The 19,101-nt window shown below is 39.9% G+C and overlaps 1 protein-coding gene across 2 annotated transcripts; it reads right to left on the reverse strand.

Moving 5' to 3' along the window:
• Window positions 1-547: 547 nt before the first annotated feature.
• LOC133632983 (RNA-binding E3 ubiquitin-protein ligase MEX3C-like) lies at window positions 548-15,812 on the reverse strand. 2 transcript variants are annotated; one of them, XM_062025882.1, is made up of 6 exons: window positions 15,108-15,812; window positions 10,817-11,055; window positions 10,579-10,624; window positions 6,800-7,527; window positions 3,824-4,229; window positions 548-1,253 (listed from the first exon to the last, which is right to left on the reverse strand). In XM_062025882.1, the coding sequence occupies exons 1-5, from the start codon at window positions 15,664-15,666 to the stop codon at window positions 3,831-3,833; spliced, it is 1,971 nt and encodes a 656-aa protein (XP_061881866.1). In that variant the 5' UTR covers window positions 15,667-15,812; the 3' UTR covers window positions 548-1,253; window positions 3,824-3,830. The 2 variants fall into 2 exon arrangements, with proteins under 2 accessions (XP_061881866.1, XP_061881865.1); XM_062025881.1 differs by lacking the exon at window positions 548-1,253 and having other exon boundaries at window positions 2,450-4,229.
• Window positions 15,813-19,101: the final 3,289 nt, after the last annotated feature.

Consider the following 19,101-nt stretch of genomic DNA (forward strand, 5'->3'; position numbering starts at 1 on the left):
ATATATTGATTAAAAAAATAAAAATAAAATAAATATACATATATATATTTTTTTTTAATCAATATATTTTCAATTATCAGCTCAGTGGCCTAGTGGTTAGAGTGTCCGCCCTGAGATCAGTAGGTCGTGAGTTCAAACCCCGGCCGAGTCATACCAAAGACTATAAAAATGGGACCCATTACCTCCCTGCTTGGCACTCAGCATCAAGGTTTGGAATTGGGGGTTAAATCACCAAAATGATTCCTGAGTGCAGCCACCGCTGCTGCTCACTGCTCCCCTCATCTCTCAAATGCAGAGGACAAATTTCACCACACCTAGTGTGTGTGTTACTATCAGTGGTACTTTAACTTTAATTTAAACAGGACAATTTGACATTTGGGTGGCAGAAAATGTTCCATTATTTTTTAATAGGAAAATTTCACATATATTAATTTAACACAATGAATAAATGGCTTGGGGGGGGGGGAAGGAATAGTACAAAAATGTCCTGAGGATCTCACGGGTACCAAAAAATGGTGTGCAAGAAGACATGAGGCGTGTGTTGGCTTTAAATGAAACCGTCTTTATTAAGTAACGTTTTGATATCAGAAAAATAAAACTCTTAAAATTCTCTTTACAGCAAATATATAATATCAGTGCTTTGGCCGCAAATAACTTAAAAGGCCGTTATAAAATATAGTCTGCTTTTAAACTCCTAACTCCCCATGTTGAATTTATATATGCCATAAGACTTCCCCCCTCTACATATACAGAACAACAAAAATAGTGTAGTAAAAATTAGCGAGAAAACACTTTGAACATCATGTGTCCGCCTGTATAGATCATCTACTCATAATAAAAAAAATGTACACTTTGTTAATTAAAACACATTTTTGCAGGCAGCTTGAATCTTTCGGCTTGGTTGGCGTCAGCGGCTACGTTTTAAACATGCTTGTTTGCACGCACATTCCATGTTTCCATTTTAATACAAAATAAAAGTCCGCGAAACTACAAAGCAGAGAAGCGTTGCAAAAAAACACTCTTCATCGGTGTTACCTCTCAAACGTAAAATACAAAAATTAAAATCTTATTGTAAACATTGGAATATAGATACTTTTTGTAGATATATTTATAGAATATGAAATGTAACAAAATAAAAAATAACTATATTTCATCAGTCCTTAATAATATAATACACAGACAAAAAAAAGAAGCCGAGGGGTCAACAGTGTATTGCATTCCCTCGGGGGGGGGAGTGGACCCTTTTGAGGGGGCTAAAAAACAAACAAAAAAAGGACGGATTAAAGACCCGGAAGGGACGGGGGGAGGGGGCAACCTGGAAAACTCCCAAAATAAAGCAGCAGTGTTGACCTTATGTAGTGTTCAGGTGCCCCCCCACCCTCAACTTTCAAAGATGTCCTAAACAAAAGTTAGCAAGAAGCTAAAAAAACAAAGTGAGATGACCGCAAGGGGAGGAATGGACGATTAGCGCATAGCCAGATAAGATATGAAGAAGGTTTGTACCGTAAAGCGATGAATGATTCAAGAACGTCACGTTTTGTTTAACTCCTGCATGGGACAAGACGAGAACACGAAAGAACGGGAAAGTAGTTTTGTCAACAACATTCGAGTGAGGGGGGGCGGGAACGAGCCCAACTGTGCAGTTTTAACACCATTTGACTATTATTTTCATACCGTTCATCGGACAAGGAATGTTAACTGTGCAGCTTCTTTTTTTTGGGGGGGGGCAAAAATAATACGCTCAAAAAAAAGGAACGATGTGATACAAGTTTCCACCTGCTAGTGCAGGGGTGTCCAAAGACCATTTGTGGCACTTGAAAAAAATACAAATAAAAATACAAAACGCAGCCTGGATCTGAAAAACACACAAAAAAGGTTAAAAAAAATAAAAAAAAGTTGTTTCCTATATATATATATATATATATACACTATAACACTTGGATATCACTTATATTTCTATATCTATATTTCTATATATATATATATATATATATATATATATATATATATATATATATATATATATATATATATATATATATATAAAACATATATATACTACTACTGGCATCTGTTTGTCTCGAGAGACAATAAAGTTTTGCGCTCAAATGTCAATTCAAATGTATATATATATATATATATATATATATATATATATATATATATATAGTATAAATAATATATATATTTATTATATAAATATATATATTATATAAATAATATATATACATAAATATATATGTAGCTATATAAAAATTATATATATATAAATAATATATATTGTATATAGAAATAATATATATATACATTATATAAATTATATATATATATATATATATATATATACACACACACATCGATCTATCTATCTATCTATATATCTATATATCTATATATATATATATATATATATATATATATATATATATATATATATCTATATACACACACACAGTACTAGTATGCATGTGTATTATAGTATATCTATACTATAATACTTGGATATCATTTAATCACACATCAAACTACTTAAAAAGCACATTTTCTCTTCTACAATTATAATGAACTATCAAAAAATGCAATTAGTATTGTTTGTAATAATTACCTTATTAAACCTGCAGCTGAAACATCTACAGTAAACTGTCGAACAATGTGATGAATTTGTATTTTTTTGTTCATTAACATCACTTGTATTCATTGAAAAAAAATCGATAAAAAAAAGAATTGAGGAAAAATGCTAAATTGTGTTTTTCCTGCACATTGACTTGATGAAAATATAACAAGGCCTTCAGGGTAAAAAAGCTTTTGGACACCCCTGTGCTAATGTTTGTGCTCTGAATGTACATTTTGTATTTACACACGAGTTTCAAGCCAAAATAACATAGATATAAAGCTTTGGGCAGATGATTAAGCTCATTTTAAGAATGTAATTTTTTTAATTTTTATAACCAAAACACTTAAACAAGTCAATTGACCTTCTGGCAAATTATTTCATTTATTTTAAGACTATTTTTGACAAGCCAAAAATATCCGATTATTTGGCTTACTCTATGAATTGTGACCAACCGAAAGTGTCCTTTATGGCACATTATTTTGTGACGTATATCTCAGATTTTATAGCGTACGCACATTATTCTCCAATAAAAGAACAACAAGTGTGTTTTTGCGGCTCAATGTAAAGGAAGAAAGTTTCGGAAAAAAATGATTCCACGTTTTTGTTCATAGTGTGGTCGTGTAAACAGGCCCTAAAAACAAAGCACGGCTCAACCAACCCGTTGTTGATTCTAAACGCAATTTTAGGCACACGTTAAATGGTAAACAATTGTATTTTATGCGTAGTGGTGTGTCCTTGGTAAAAAGGCGATCGCTGCGATATGGGGGTGGAGTGTGCATGCGTATAAAACAGCATCACTTCTCAAGTGTGTAAACATGGGATACGAGTTCACTATGAGGTGTGCATGAATATGTGTGTAATACGACTGGTTTGTAAACATGCTCCTCCTCCACTTGGTTGTCACTCCAGTGAGCACCGGTCAACAAAAGGGGGCGGGGCTACAGGTTGAGCATATTACTGCAGTGAAGGAACTATGATGAGGCAGGAAGTGGCGGGGAACCGTTGTCAAGGGAGAAACAAAAAGGAGAATTCCCAGCCTGCCCGTTGCTACATGGAAGGTTTCCGCCCCGTCTTGTTGATCAATTCATTAAGTAGAAGACTTGACAATTGGCAGGCACATGAACAAGCTGAACTAGACCATTAATGCACATCTTTCCTTGCTTAAACCTCCTCTACTAAAGCCAAGATGAGGGACCGGCCGCCCCCTACCTGTCAGTCACATGTTGCGCAGCTGGATGGCCTGGCTGACCGGGGACAGGCACACGGGGCAGGCGGCGTCCGGGCTCTGGCATATTTGGGTGGCACAATCGAGACAGAAGAAGTTATGGCCGCAGGGGACCAGGGCGGCGATCACCTGGCTCTCCATGCAGCGGACGCACGCCTCCTGGGCCGGCCCCCGGACCGCCGATACGGGGCCGGCTCGATAGGCGAGGGTGGATTCGGGCGGGGAGGAAGCCGTGCTCTCGCCGGAGGACGAGGAGGAGAACGCCGAGCAGTAGGACGGGAGCCGCTGGGCGTCGTTCGGGGTCCCGGAGGAGCCGAACGGGGCCCGGTGCTCCATGGCTTCGGTCACGGGGAAGGTGGGAGAGAGGCGGGGCGTCCCCGGCTGACTAGTCTGGAAAGATAAGCGACAAGAAGCCACAATTAAGTACTTTTAAAAACAAGTCCCCGTGATCAAATACAAGTGAAATTAAGTATCAATTAGGGATGTGCTGATCGATCGGCCACCAATCAGTATCGGACGGTTTTCATGGAAAAAGTCGATTGCCTATAATGCCAAAAAATGGCGATCCCTTCTGGCTAATATTGTATTCATTTTTAGTCCCCCATTTGACAAACTAGCAGCTAATTATGTGTCTCCAAACACAATGTGGAGCAGCTTTCCTAAGCTAACAAATAATCACCTTCATTATAGCAAATAAGCTGCATTACTCACTATCTGAAGTAGAGATGTCCGATAATATCGGACTGCCGATATTATTGGCCGATAAATGCTTTAAAATGTAATATCGGAAATTATCCGTATCGGTTTCAAAATTATCGGTATCGGTTTCAAAAAGTAAGATTCATGACTTTAAAACGCCGCTGTGTACACGGACGTAGGGAGAAGTACAAAGCGCCAATAAACCTTAAAGGCACTGCCTTTGCATGCCGGACCAATCACATAATATCTACGGCTTTTCACACACGCACAAGTGAATGCAAGGCATACTTGGTCAACAGCCATACAGGTCACACTGAGGGTTGACGTATAAACAACTTTAACATGGTTACAAATATGCGCCACACTGTGAACCCACACCACACAAGAATGACAAACATTTCGGGAGAACATCCGCACCGTAACACAACAGAACAAATACCCAAAACCCCTTGCAGCACTAACTCTTCCGGGACGCTACAATATACACCCCTGTCTGAGTAGGTATTCCGGCAAGTTGGTACTCTCTGACAGCCATTTAGGACTCGGAAATGACAAGAACGACATGAAAAGATGCTTGGTCCCCGCACCCCGTTTCTTTGTGAGGATTATAAAACATTCTTCATCTAAATGGGAATATATGAACGTCCCAGCAGTCGGCGTCCTAATAACAGCAGACCTAGTACAGTAAGTGATGTTTTATGTTTGTTTGCTCTCCTGAAGTCTGCAATGAGTAATAATCAGTGATGTTATAACAACAACAAAAACACTTTGATACGTTTTTTAAATTAATGCACCGTGTATGCTTAAAATTATCAAAATGTTTGCTTTCAAATATTATAAATGTGCATGTTACTACATTACATACAGGTATATACTTATATCATGTATATAAAACCTCAATGGAAGTGTTTGGTTGTTTTTAAGTGCTTTATAGGCGGAATTGTCAGCAAACTTTTTGATCGCGTTGATTTAATATTTAGAATGCAAAAAAAAAACATCCATCGTTATGTCTTTTAAGTTAAAGTTAAAGTACCAATGATTGTCACACACACACTAGGTGTGGTGAAATGTGTCCTCTGCATTTGACCCATACCCTTGTTCACCCTCTGGGAGGTGAGGGGAGTAGTGGGCAGCAGCGGCGCCATGCCCGGGAATCATTTTTGGTGATTTAACCCCCAATTCCAAGCCTTGATGCTGAGTGCCAAGCAGGGAGGTAATGGGTCCCATTTTTATAGTCTTTGGTATGACTCGGCCGGGGTTTGAACTCACAACCTACCGATCTCAGGGCGGACACTCTAACCACTAGGCCACTGAGTAGGTTTATATATTTATATAAATATATACATTCAGTGTTTCCCACACATTAATTTATTTGTAGCGGCCCGCCACGAAAGAATTACGTCCGCCACAAATAAAAACAAATTAAAAAACATTTTTTGTTTTTTTGTCCTGTCCAGCTTCTCAGGCAAATCATATAGTTGATGTAGATGCCCATATAGGCTGTTCAGATTTACTTTACAAAAAAGAAGTGTAGGATACTTCTCTTGTTGCCTTATTTGTATTTGACCACTACTGTTTTCTGTTTATTTGTTACTGACTGTGGCAGGACACCTCTGCCTCTGTTTCACTTTATGTTGCTGGTAAATAATATGGTTGTAGTAGTAGGCTAATGTTAAATTATTTAGTATGCACTAATTAAAGGGGCAGAGCTTTAAGAGACATTTTAGCTTTTATATTTTATAAGATATATTTTTTGTAAGAACCACAATTAATAAATATATTTCAGTGAATAACTTATTGTTCAAATCTGTATATAAATATGTACATAAAGTGTTGGAATGATATTGTAAAATGGATGGATGGATGGACATTTAAAACAAAACTGTTATTAATTAGTAAGTATACATTTTTTGAGCCTTTTTAGAGAAAATCATATCATTGTAGTAAATTATGCAAATTACTCGATGATGTCATGTGACCACGCCCATAGCCACGCCAAAAGCCACGCCCCCACCGCCACAGGTATCTTGGCAGTTTATGGGAAACACTGACGTTTATATATTTTATAATGATTGTGAACGATAGGCAGAATTCCAAATAAAATACAGGTCCCTTTTATATAGCCTAAATAGCTCATACCTTACTCAAGTCGATTGCCTGCAGGTACAAGCCACATGTTTGAAACTAAAAGGTAACGACGAGCGGGGGAAGCCGAACCACTTGATAAACCTATTAACAGATACAAACAGTCTAACATTTACCTGACTGGGACGAGCGTCGAAGGCCTGAATACTTTGCTGGTCCACATAGGGGCTCCAGATGTGTGGCTGTGCAGAGGGGTGAACCACTTGGCTAGTAGAGATGGTTAACGGCTCAAATCCAGAGGAGGCGCTCGCACCTCCTGAGCCGACCAGCTCTTCGGAGCCCACCGGTGGAAGGCTGTCTCCAAACCAGAAACTCGGAGCGCCCGGGTTGCTGTTGTTGTTATTGGAATTGGCATTGAAGGAGCAGGTGGGGCTAAAATCAGACATCCTGTTCCCGCCGCTGCCGTAAAAGGAATCGGTGGAGCTGGAACCGCTGCCAAGGGAGCTGGAGCTGTCGTTGCGGTAGGTGGAAGACATGCGGACGCCGCCAGATATATTGCTATTGACCCGCTGGGGGCCGCCCAGGGTGACTGGGAGCAGGCTGGCGTTACTGGCCGCAGACGCACCGGCGTGAAGCCACCCGGCTTCACCCAGACCGACAGCTGCGGCAGAATTGTCGAAGCTGACGTCGGTGCCGTTGAACTGAAAGTCGTTGTTGTCCACACCGGGAGCCTCGATCCCTCCCCCGCAAGTGGCTGTGCGGAGGGCGATGTGTGCTTCGATCTCCTCCCTGGCTCGGTCCACGTTCTCGGGCATTCCTGTGACCTCAAACACGGGCTCCTTGTCGCGACTCGGGGTGACGATGTAGGTGTGTGTCTGTTGCTGAATGCGCTTGATGGTCGCCCCTGGGACACCAAACAATGCAACGGATAGAAATTAGATTTGAAAAAGCAGCAACTTATACACCTTCTTACATACCCCACTTCCTGGTTTCATGAGGTCATAAAAAGGGAAAATCCTATACCACCTCTGCTTCATGTAAACCAGACCTGGGCAAATTAAGGCCCGGGGGGCCACATGCGGCCCGTTAAGTCTTTCAATGTGGCCCGCATGATTATTTGGCGTACCACTCAATGAAGTAGTACACATACCATGGTTTGAGATTCACTGTTCAACATAACTGGAGTTTTGTGTAAATCGGAGTTAAAGATTAAAGATTAAAGTTTATACCTTAATCACTTCAGTAAACCGAACCCATGAAATACATTACCGTAAATTCCGGATTATAAATTGCTACTTTTTTCTAACGCTTTGAACCCTGCGGCTTATACAACGGTGCAGCTAATTTGTTTTTTTTTTCGCTGACGGCCATAATAAATAGTTCTGAAAAAAACAAGCAAATACACAGAGAAGGCGTTTTGTTTGTGCTATCGCGCCATCTTTTGGGTAAGTTCTACTTGTATGAATTTTTCATTCATTACTCCAAGCAGCCTTTGTAAGTTTTACAGTATAATTAAAACTGTTTATACTTATTAAATCGTCCCATGTGTGGTTTCTGAAAGAGTGTTTTCATGTACATTTGTATGTGCAATCGTAATGTAATGACGATAGCGTCATTAGCTAATATGTCAATCACATTTTACGAGTGTCTGTGTTAGTATCATTAACTCACACCGGCATTCTTTTTCTATTGTTTCAGTTTCACACATTTCTCAGTAAATTCACCAAAATGTCAACGTGGAGTTATTCAGTCTGTTTAGCTGATTGGAGAGCTAGCTCCCACAGCTAGTGGGTCCACACTGCAAAAAGTCAATGTTCAAAAACAAGAAAAAAAATTACAAAAATTTGGGTATTTTATTTGAACCAAGCAAATTTATCTGCCAATAGAACAAGAAAATGTGGCTTGTCAAGACTTTCCAAAACAAGTAAAATAACTTAAAATAAGTATTTTCTCACTAATAACAAGTGCACTTTCTTGGTAGAAAAAAAGAGACCTTTTTGCTCAATTTGTTGAAAAATATTCTTAAATTAAGTAAACGCTAGTGCCGTTATCTTGACATAAAGATATGCGCTCTGCATTACATTTCTAGAAACCAGCAAACGTATACTAAAAACTAATGTATTGTTCTTAATGGAAAGGCAACAAGTTTCCTAGCCGCTCAGGCAAATCATATTGTCTAAAAATGAATTTTTCCATCGATAACATGACATCATCGCGCCAAGTGCATGCCCTTTCAGTCAATTAGTGCGCATATTCACAGCCCGGCCACCGGCCAACATTTTTTTAATTGTAATTTTGGGAATTTATCTGAATGTGCATTAACTATTTCTGTTCGAAATTGTTTGAAATGTCAAATGTTTAAGTATTAACTGTCATTTTACTCTATAGTCCGGAAATACTGTGTTACAAGAACTAAATGAAACATGATAAAACTACCTTCCACACTCAGGTGTGCTTTGTGAGGGACGCAGAGACAATAATGAGATTACTGCTCGAAGATACCATCCTTATCCTCGATGGTTGCGGCGTTGGAACGACTTCGACAGGGCACGCAGACGCTGTTGTCCATTTTGCAACGCGTGCATTTTACATGGTCTAATTTTACTTCACTTTCCTTTTCTTTGGCGCACTCCCATCAGAGTCTGCCTCACGCATGGAAGACATAATGAAGGGGGGGAAATTGAACAAAGACGACCTAAAACAGCCTTGTCCTTTCTCGGCGTGGCGTCTTCCGCCGCCCACATGCAACTTGTTCTTTTTCTTTTCAACAACAGAGTTAACAGGCATTTAAGAAGACCATGAATGTTGTCTGTCTCTGTGTTGGCCCTGCGGTGAGGTGGCGACCCCCCGCGAGCCAGAGAGGGACAAGCGGTAGAAAATGGATGGATGCACTTTGGCAGTGATTCTCAAACTGTGGTGCGTGGGTTCTATCTAGTGGTATGGCAAAGAATCACTTTATTAAGTGATTAGTGTTTTAGCTTCCAATATTTAAACGCAGGGTTACTGCACTGCAAAAATTGAAATCTAAGTAAGATTAAATATCTCAAATAAGGGTGATATTTGCTTATTTTCTGTCTGATAAGATAATTATTTTCACTAAGCAGATTTTATGTTAGAGTGTTTTACTTGTTTTAAGGGTTTTGGTCCTAAACGATCTCAGTAAGATATTACAGCTTGTTGCTGAGATTTTATGACCTAAATTGAGTAAAACATGCTTGAAAACTAGAATATCAACTGATGCAAAGCTGTGTCATCAACACTCACAAGTATAAAACTACCTTTTTAAAGTAATAATTTCTTACTTCAAGCATGAAAAAAAAAAAATCATGATGCCGAGCGCATATCATTATGTCAAGATAATGGCACTAGCATTTACTTAATTTAAGAATATTTTTCAACATATTGAGCAAAAAGGTCTCATTTTTTTTCCTACCAAGAAAAGTGCACTTGTTATTAGTGAGAATATACTTATTTTAAGGTATTTTTGGGTTCATTGAGGTTAGGTAGTTTTACTTGTTTTGGAAAGTCTTGACAAGCCAAATTTTCTTGTTCTATTGGCAGATAATTTTGCTTAGTCCACATAAAATACGCCTAATTTTTGTATTTTTTGTTGTTTTAGACCACTGACTTATTGCAGTATGTTCAAACTGTGTAATACAACGGTTGCCATAAATATTAATTACACTTGTTAAATAAAACTTCTACCTTGTTTTGAATGAATACTTAGGCCTACTAATATTGGTCATTAAAGTGGTACTTTGAAAGCCAAGTGTTTCCTGAAGTGGTATTTGATGAAAAAGAGATTGTAAACCAGTGCACTAAGAGATTGAGACATGGAAAGTTCTCCAGTTACAAAAAGCAATAAAAATAATTGACTTTAACAACTATTTACTCCTGTTCAATATGACATTTAAGCCAAAGAAAATTTGACAAAAAAATACTATTTCAAACATACCTTTAGGACCTACCACCAGTCCCACAACACGATACGGCACCCGCACCTGTGGAGAACAAAAATATATGTGGTAACTTTAACAACTGGCTTATTATTCACAGCTCTATGGTTACCATCAACCAAGTTTTTGGGTGGCTTTTGTCCCTTTTTTTCATACGCATATTTCATTTTGATGGATCAATGACGGCAGCGCGTGCATAGGAATTGTCAGTGCTTTTTTCATCAAATGCCGACTGACCTGAATGGTGGTCTGTCCAGGTAGAGTAGGGATCCCCGGCCCGGATGCGACGGCGAGAGAGCCCGCTTTGTTCCGAGAAGCTCGTATGAGGGAGAAGTGCTCGGCGGCGGACAGGATCTCCCTCTTGGCCATGGCCACGTCTTCCTTACGTCCAGTCACGACAAAGACGGGCTGCTCGCCCCTCACCGGCGTCTTAATGTAGGTGTTGGTCTTGGCTCGGAGTGCTTTGATTTTGCAGCCTGGAGTAAATCGGGAAAGGGGGAAGAAGGCTATTGGTGATTCAGTTTAAAGACCATTTAGGCTATGTCTACACTAAGCCGGATAACCCCTTTGTGGGGGGACGTGGCCTGTGGACCTGCAGCTAAGCGGGGTGTGCCAGGCATGTGCAGGACCGGCTCCTCGCAGAGGGCCTTCTTAACCCTCTCAAACGCCTGCTGGCACTGCTCCGTCCACTGGACCAGATCTGGAGAACCCTTTCGGGTGAGGTCAGTTATTGGGTCTGGCGGGTTACAACCGGAGGTTTATCCCCCGGTTTACGGACCTGACCAGTCCAATAATTTGCTGCAGGTCCGCAGGCCACGCCCCCCCCCACACCCTTAAACAAATAATTCTTTAGCCCAAGCCCCGTTTCAGCCACACTGAACCAGCGTTTAAGGTTCCCCTCCTCAAACAATTTTTTACACAGGTAAGTGCGCCGTGTATTTTTTGAATCTCCGGCTCTTTGCTTTGTACGGACTCATAGATCGTTTACAAAGAGTTCAGGAAGTGACGCCAGAAAGACCGCGCCCCACACAGGAAGTGACGTCAGAAAGAACGCGCTACAGCCAGCTTCATAATAAAGTGGTTTCGTAACTCAGAGCTAACCACTGGAAGTATGGAGGCGAGTCATCCAGACATACCCGTGTTTCTCCTTCTTCTACATGTACAAACGCTTGTGGAAATCACACAGGAATACCTTAAGAGAAAGCGATTGCAGCTATTTCGGATACAACACTTCTCAGACGGCAAGAGAACTTTCCAATGTCGAGGTCAGCTGTGATTCTACTTACCAAAAAACTTAGTCCATTTGTCGAAGGAGTGTTAACGAGATTGCGGGCTCCCGTGGATGTGATAAAAAATGTAGCATGTGCTTTGTATCATCTGGCCTTCGAGGGAAGACTACGGAAAACGGCGAATGCTTTTAAGTTGGCAAAGCAGACTGTATCAGTTATTGTCCGAACTCAACGTCTAGGTCCAGAGTATATAAAGTCACCAAAAAGGAATGGACAATGAAGGTGAAGACAAAAGAGTGAGGAGTGTCCTGACCAGATATCTAGATCCCTAGATTGATTGTTGTCAAATGTTCTTTGTCACATTGTGTACTTTCGTGACTAATAAAGACTTGATTAATTTATGATGGCTCAGGTGTGATTCACTACAATAGAGCTCCACAGCACACCGGATTCCAGTTACCGCATTTTTCGGACGATAAGTCGCTCCGGAGTATAAGTCGCACCGGCCGAAAATGCATAACAAAGAAGGAAAAAAACATATATAAGTCGCACTGGAGTATAAGTCGCATTTTTTGGGGAAATGTATTTGATAAAACCCAACACCAAGAATAGACATTTGAAAGGCAATTTAAAATAAAAAAAGAATAGTGAACAACAGGCTGAATAAGTGTACGTTATATGACGCATAAATAACCAACTGAGAACGTGCCTGGTATGTTAACGTAACACATTATGGTAAGAGTCATTCAAATAACTATAACATATACAACATGCTATACGTTTACCAAACAAACAATCTGTCACCCCTAATCGCTAAATCCCATGAAATCTTATACGTCTAGTCTCTTACGTGAATGAGCTAAATAATATTATTTGATATTTTACGGTAATGTGTTAATAATTTCACACATAAGTCGCACCCCCGGCCAAACTAGGAAAAAAAACTGCGACTTATAGTCCGAAAAATACGGTAGATCCCTAGTTTGATTGTTGTCAAATGTTCTTTGTCACATTGTGTACTTTTCGTGTCTAATAAAGACTTGATTAATTTATGATGGCTCATGTGTGACTCACTACAATATAGCTCCACAGCACACTGGATTCCAGTTAATTGAAATACCACAACACTGGATATTGTTCAGGGGCCGTATTTATCAAGCGTCTTAGAGTGCCATTTTACACTTAAGTCCTGAGAATTTGCGAAATTTAGCCCTACTCTCAAACTTAAGAATAAAAGCTATTTATCAACTTTCTTAAGTCTAGGAATCACTCCTACTCTCCACGATATTTAAGAGACCTTCAGAGGTGTCCTAAGTGGTTAAGAGTTGCCAGCGGGGAATGGCACTGAGGCGAGAGAGACGTCTGCGAACGTTCAGGGAGCGGAAGGATGTCCTGGCTTTGTTTATGACGAGCAGCTGATCAAACGGTATCGTTTAGACAGAGCGGGTATTATTTTTGTCACAGATTTAATAAGGGGCGTCATCTCATCAGCAACATCACGCAGCAGAGCTTTCACAGCAGAACTAAAGGTCATCACAATGCTTCGATCTGAATTGGAAAAGAAAAAGGAAAGAAAAGGAAACATTTATTTTTGATTCATTGCCAATATTGTTTGTTTTGTATTATTTTGTAGTTTGTCAAAATATACACTCCCATTGTCCACTTAAATATTTCTAAGATATTTATTTATTCTTAGACAAGGGATTCCCTTCCGTGATTGGTCATTTAAATGGACACAGAAATGACGTCACCTAAAATTCCATTTACGGCACATAGTAATGTCGTAATTCAGCTCTGAGTGTGACACTTAAGATTCAGTCCTACACTTCGCTGAAAGTGTGAGTAGGACGCTTGATAACTAACTTAAGTGCAGCTTTCAGCGAAGAATTTCTTTACTCATAAGTCAACTCTTAGCAGACTTCTTAGGAGTAATTCTAAGAAGCTTGATAAATAGGCCCCAGATAAGTTACATTTAAGAACTTGCACACAAAGCAACACTGGAGGTGACTATAACGTGCGCATTTTCCACGCATGCGTATTAGGTCGCGTTGCGCTGGCTGACGGAGGCCTTAAACGACCATTGTGTGTGTGTGGACAAGGATAAGGTTAGTGTAATGATAGTGTTTGACCACATGGTGGTAGTAAAAGTCCATCCACAACACTTAGTTCACCTCTAACATGGAAGAACCGTGGGCTGGAACGTGGAGGCCATCCATTGCGCATGTTAGTAATAACATGCAGGGCAAAGAGTATGTTGTTGTAATTGACAACTATTCTAATTTCCCTGAAATGGCTTTGCTATCAAGTACATCATCAAACTGTGTGATCACGCATGTCAAATCTATATTTGCTAGACATGGTATACCGCATACTGTGGTGAGTGACAATGGACCATGTTTCAACAACCACCATGTGGTCAAACACTATCATTACAGTTAGGTGGGATTTACCCTGGATAACCTTAGTGTAAACGGGGCCTAAGCCTCACCCTTACATTATGAACACAATGTTAACAATTCTTAATAAGTCAAGAGTCCACGTTGTGCGGTTTTATAGATCAAATATTCCTTTCAGCCGTGGTTGGGTCCAGCCATTTCCTGTTGTTGTGTTAACTGTGTAATGTGTGCACCCTCCCCCCCTCAAGTAGGCTCCAACACAGCGCAAAATTCAAGCTTAAAAGAAAATACACACCACCAAACAAACGCCATATGAATGCAGCGTTCTATGTCGACGAATATCAGGAGTTTCATGATGAATTGCATGAAGAAATCACGCGACTTGACAACGAAGGGACACTCAAAGTGGAGCTGATGTGGCAAAGCAACTCATTACTGTTTTCATCGCTTGATATTCGACACAAAGACCTTTACCAAACGAAGCCCCGACACTTTACTCATGAAATCGGGTTCGGTAGTTAACACAGATTGAAAAAATAATAGTGAGGCCAAACTTGAGAATTGTTTGGAGCTGGGCGGCGCTGACCCACTTTTATGGCCAGTGCTAATGCTAACATAGCTAGCTCAGGCTCACTATCGTTAACTTGAAAAACATCAAAATGTATGAATTTTGTTGGTACTTTAATTGATACAAACGGCAGGTGTATAACAAAGTGCATATGTTTAAAAAAAAAGTTTCAAAAAACGCCAAATAAACAAAGTCGTTACAATGCAATAATGAATCGCTGAATGGAAACAATAAGTTGCTAGCTATCTATTAGCACAAAATGGCAACTGTCGGCATTTTATACGTTACTTAATGTCGCTATTTTCTAATAAAAAACAAGAGTTGCGTCCACTTACCCTGCCTGCCCACTATCTCCGCGACGTGCTCGGAGCTCGGCACCGCCACGCATTCGGTCGTGTTGACACTTTTCCGGCGAGCCAACAGCGCCGCCTCGGCCTCGTAGCCCGGCTCGCCAGCGTACACGCCGGGCGGCATGGCCGCATCGTCCCGCTCGTCTCCATTGTACAGCAGCACCGTGTCCACCTGTTCCATACTGCAGCCACCCGGCCCAGAAGGCATGTATTGGTGGGCCTGCGCTAGCAACGAGCTACCCGGTGAGCACCCGGAGATGGCCGGGTCCTCGTCTTCGGGCGTGACGCTCCCTTCGTCCGCCGAGGGTGGCCGATGGTGGTTCTGCATAGGCGTCAAGTCTAGGACCGTACCGAGGCGATTAAAGTGGGAGGCCTGGATGAGTTGGTGGTGGTAGGCCGAGCTATCGTCCACTTGCTCGGCTGCCGTCTGGCTCTGGGTGCCGATGTGCTCGTCGAGGCCCATGCCGGCGAAAGCGTGCACTAGCGGCGGTGGGACCTCGGATTCTCCGTCGTCGGCCTCCAGCAAAGACGTGCTGCTAGGCATCGCGCAGGGGGGCGGTTGCACAAGGATAGGAAAGCGGGAAATAAAAACCTTAGCTCGGAAAGAATAATAACAAGCGACCAGCGCCGGGTGGATGAAAAGGGTGGCTTTTGTTTTGTCTCGCCAGTCGCCTGCTCTCGGCGCAGCCCTCCCCTGCACGGTACTCTCGCTTGGCTTGATCTCGCGAGAGTTTAACACGGGGTCTATCGGTTCATTGTGTTCTTTTTTTCCCCCAAAAAACTTTATTTGTAACACTACTCTCTTTAAAAAAAAAACGTTGAGATTTTTTTTTTATAATTGAATAAATGAACACACAGACAGTACCACATTCAAATTATACAAACAAATTAAGGCACTTCCAATTCATTACAATATTTATTTCAAACATTAACGATCAACAATTTCTGTATACAAAAATGTTAAATAAAAAGTAAGAGACAATACAAATAGAAAAAAATAATATTAATATAAAATAAAAAATATATTTAAAAAAAAAAAGATCACTGGATCGGTTCGCAGCCGAGTGTAAAGCGACTGGGATCGAAATCAGCACCTCCGAGTCCGAGTCCATGGTTCTCGCCCGGAAAAGGGTGGAGTGCCATCTCCAGGTTGGGGAAGAGATCTTACCTTAAGTGGAGGAGTTCAAGTACCTCAGAGTCTTGTTCACGAGTGAGGGAAGAGTGGATTGTGAGATCGACGGACGGATCGGTGCGGTGTTTTCAGTAATGCGGACGCTGTATCGATCCGTTGTGGTGAAGAAGGAGCTGAGCCGGAAGGCAAAGCTCTCGATTTACCGGTCGATCTACGTTCCCATCCTCACCTATGGTCATGAGCTTTGGGTCATGACCGAAAGGACCAGATCACGGGTACAAGCGGCCGAAAAGAGTTTCCTCCGCCGGGTGGCGGGGCTCTCCCTTAGAGATAGGGTGAGAAGCTCTGTCATCCGGGAGGAGCTCAAAGTAAAGCCGCTGCTCCTCCACATCGAGAGGAGCCAGATGAGGTGGTTCGGGCATCTGGTCAGGATGCCACCCGAACGTCTCCCTAGGGAGGTGTTTCGGGCACGTCCGACCGGTAAATAATTTCTCCGAAAGGGACAAGCAGTAGAAAATGGATGGATGGAGGGATCTCTATAGGTCTCAATCTTTTATAAATATACCAAGTTTAATCCCTTCTATTGTACGTGGGGACATTTATATACCTTTGTCTTTCAGACAATCTCTGATCTCCTCCCAAAATATATGTACAGTATCACATTTTTTTCCCCCATTTATTTATTTATTTCAGGCAATGACATGAAAAAGTACAAAATTGACAACACATAATATTATCAATTAATATAGTGCCAAAGGTAATGTATAGTATGTAATGCATAATTGTCCGGTTTTGCCTGAAAGGGAGTGGGAAGAAGATAATTTATTTAATCCCACCCCCAGTTCTCCATTCAGTGATTATTCACATGAGTTTCACTCTTACTTTGTTCAAGTATTATAGTACAGATGTTGTATCCACTAATAAAAGATGTACATCTTCTAAAGCATTACATGTATAACAGTTGTCAGCCATAATGTTAATGTTTTGTTTAAATATATCATAGGGTATATCACATTAATATTTATTTAATTTTATTTCTTTAACTCAGTAAGAAGAAAATTAAAAGAGAACATTTCACTAAAATAAAACTTTAAAAGATAATATGTTAGGGACCAGAAATATAATTACAAAAACATTCAAAACAGTCGATGTTTTATTAGTGCTTAAACGAAATACTTATTTATGGAAGCAGATCAATAATAATAATAATAATGATATAATTTATTTGTAAAAAGCACTTTACATTGAGTAAACAACTTCAAAGTGCTACAGTGTATTAAAAAATGAAATAAAATAAAAAGACAATAAAAATAAAAACTAGAACAGACAATAATAAAAATAGCTAGAACTAGTATGCATATATCTAAAAAAAATGCTTTAAAAAAAAATAAGGGCAATGAATGTGATATTTGAATGTGACGCTTGCATCTTATTAGACGAAGTCACTCGATTCTTATTACTAAAGGCTACTGAAAGTGATAGACTCAAGTAGTCTCATTGTCTCCATTTAAAAAGTACTCAATTTAAAACAGTACAGGTAGTCAATGTTATAATATGTTATTAAAACAATATTATGACAATTACGCCTTACCACCATTGTTTTAACAGGATATATAAAACAGCAAAGCATGGAGTTTCAACAGCAAATTTGATATTCTGAAATTAAATATAAAATATTTGGATAGGTTGATTGGCAACACTAAAATTGGTCCTAGTGTGTGAATGTGAGTGTGAATGTTGTCTGTCTATCTGTGTTGGCCCTGCGACGAGGTGGTGACTTGTCCTGGGTGTACCCCGCCTTCCGCCCGAATGCAGCTGAGATAGGCTCCAGCGACCCCGAAGGGGATAAGCGGTAGAAAAATGGATGGATGGATGTTCTTTTTTGACATCAAAAATAAAATATTTATCAGGTCCTACTCTTTTGCATACATTTTTAAAATGGCTAAAAACACATTTTTCCAGAACAAGACAAGTGGTATTCAATGTTATTGTGCAGAAAACCACATAGTTTTTGCCATAAAAAATATAATGTATGTTTCTATAATGAACACAAACTAGGTAAAGTTAGTCAACAAAGTGAGGTCAATTTATAACTGCTCTTAGAACACACGTATTTTTTTTGATTATTATTAGAGATGTCGATACATGCTTTAAAATGCAATATCGGAAATTATTGGTATTGTTTTTTTTAATTATCGGTATTGTTTTTTGTTTTGTTTTGATTAAATCAACATAAAAAACACAAGCTACACTTACAATTAGTGCACCAACCCAAAAAATATCCCTCCCCCATTAACACTCATTCACACTCATTCACACAAAAGGGTTCTTTCTTTCTGTTATTAATATTCTGGTTCCTACAATATACCGTATATCAATATAGAACAATATAGTCTGCAAGGAATACATACAGTCCGTAAGCACACATGATTGTGCGTGCTGCTGATCCACTAATAGTACTAACCTTTAACAGTTAATTTTACTCATTTTCTTTAACTACCAGTTTCTATGTAACTGTTTGTATATTGTTTTACTTTCTTTTTTATTCAAGAAAATGTTTTTAATTTATTTATCTTATTTTATAATTTTTTTAAAAAAAGGACCTTATCTTCCCCATACCTGGTTGTCCAAATTAGGCATAATAATGTGTTAATTCCACGACTGTATATATCGGTATTGGTTAATATCGGTATCGGTAATTAAGAGTTGGACAATATCGGAATATCGGCAAAAAAGCCACTATCGGACATCCCTAATTATTATTACATGTTAAAAAAAATACATTGCTCCAGCCACGTCGAAGTGGGAAGTCAATTCTTTTCTCTTTTTTAACATCAGACCACGTGA

Source organism: Entelurus aequoreus, linkage group LG17, assembly GCF_033978785.1.
Source record: "Entelurus aequoreus isolate RoL-2023_Sb linkage group LG17, RoL_Eaeq_v1.1, whole genome shotgun sequence".
Classification (NCBI taxonomy): Eukaryota; Metazoa; Chordata; class Actinopteri; order Syngnathiformes; family Syngnathidae; genus Entelurus; species Entelurus aequoreus.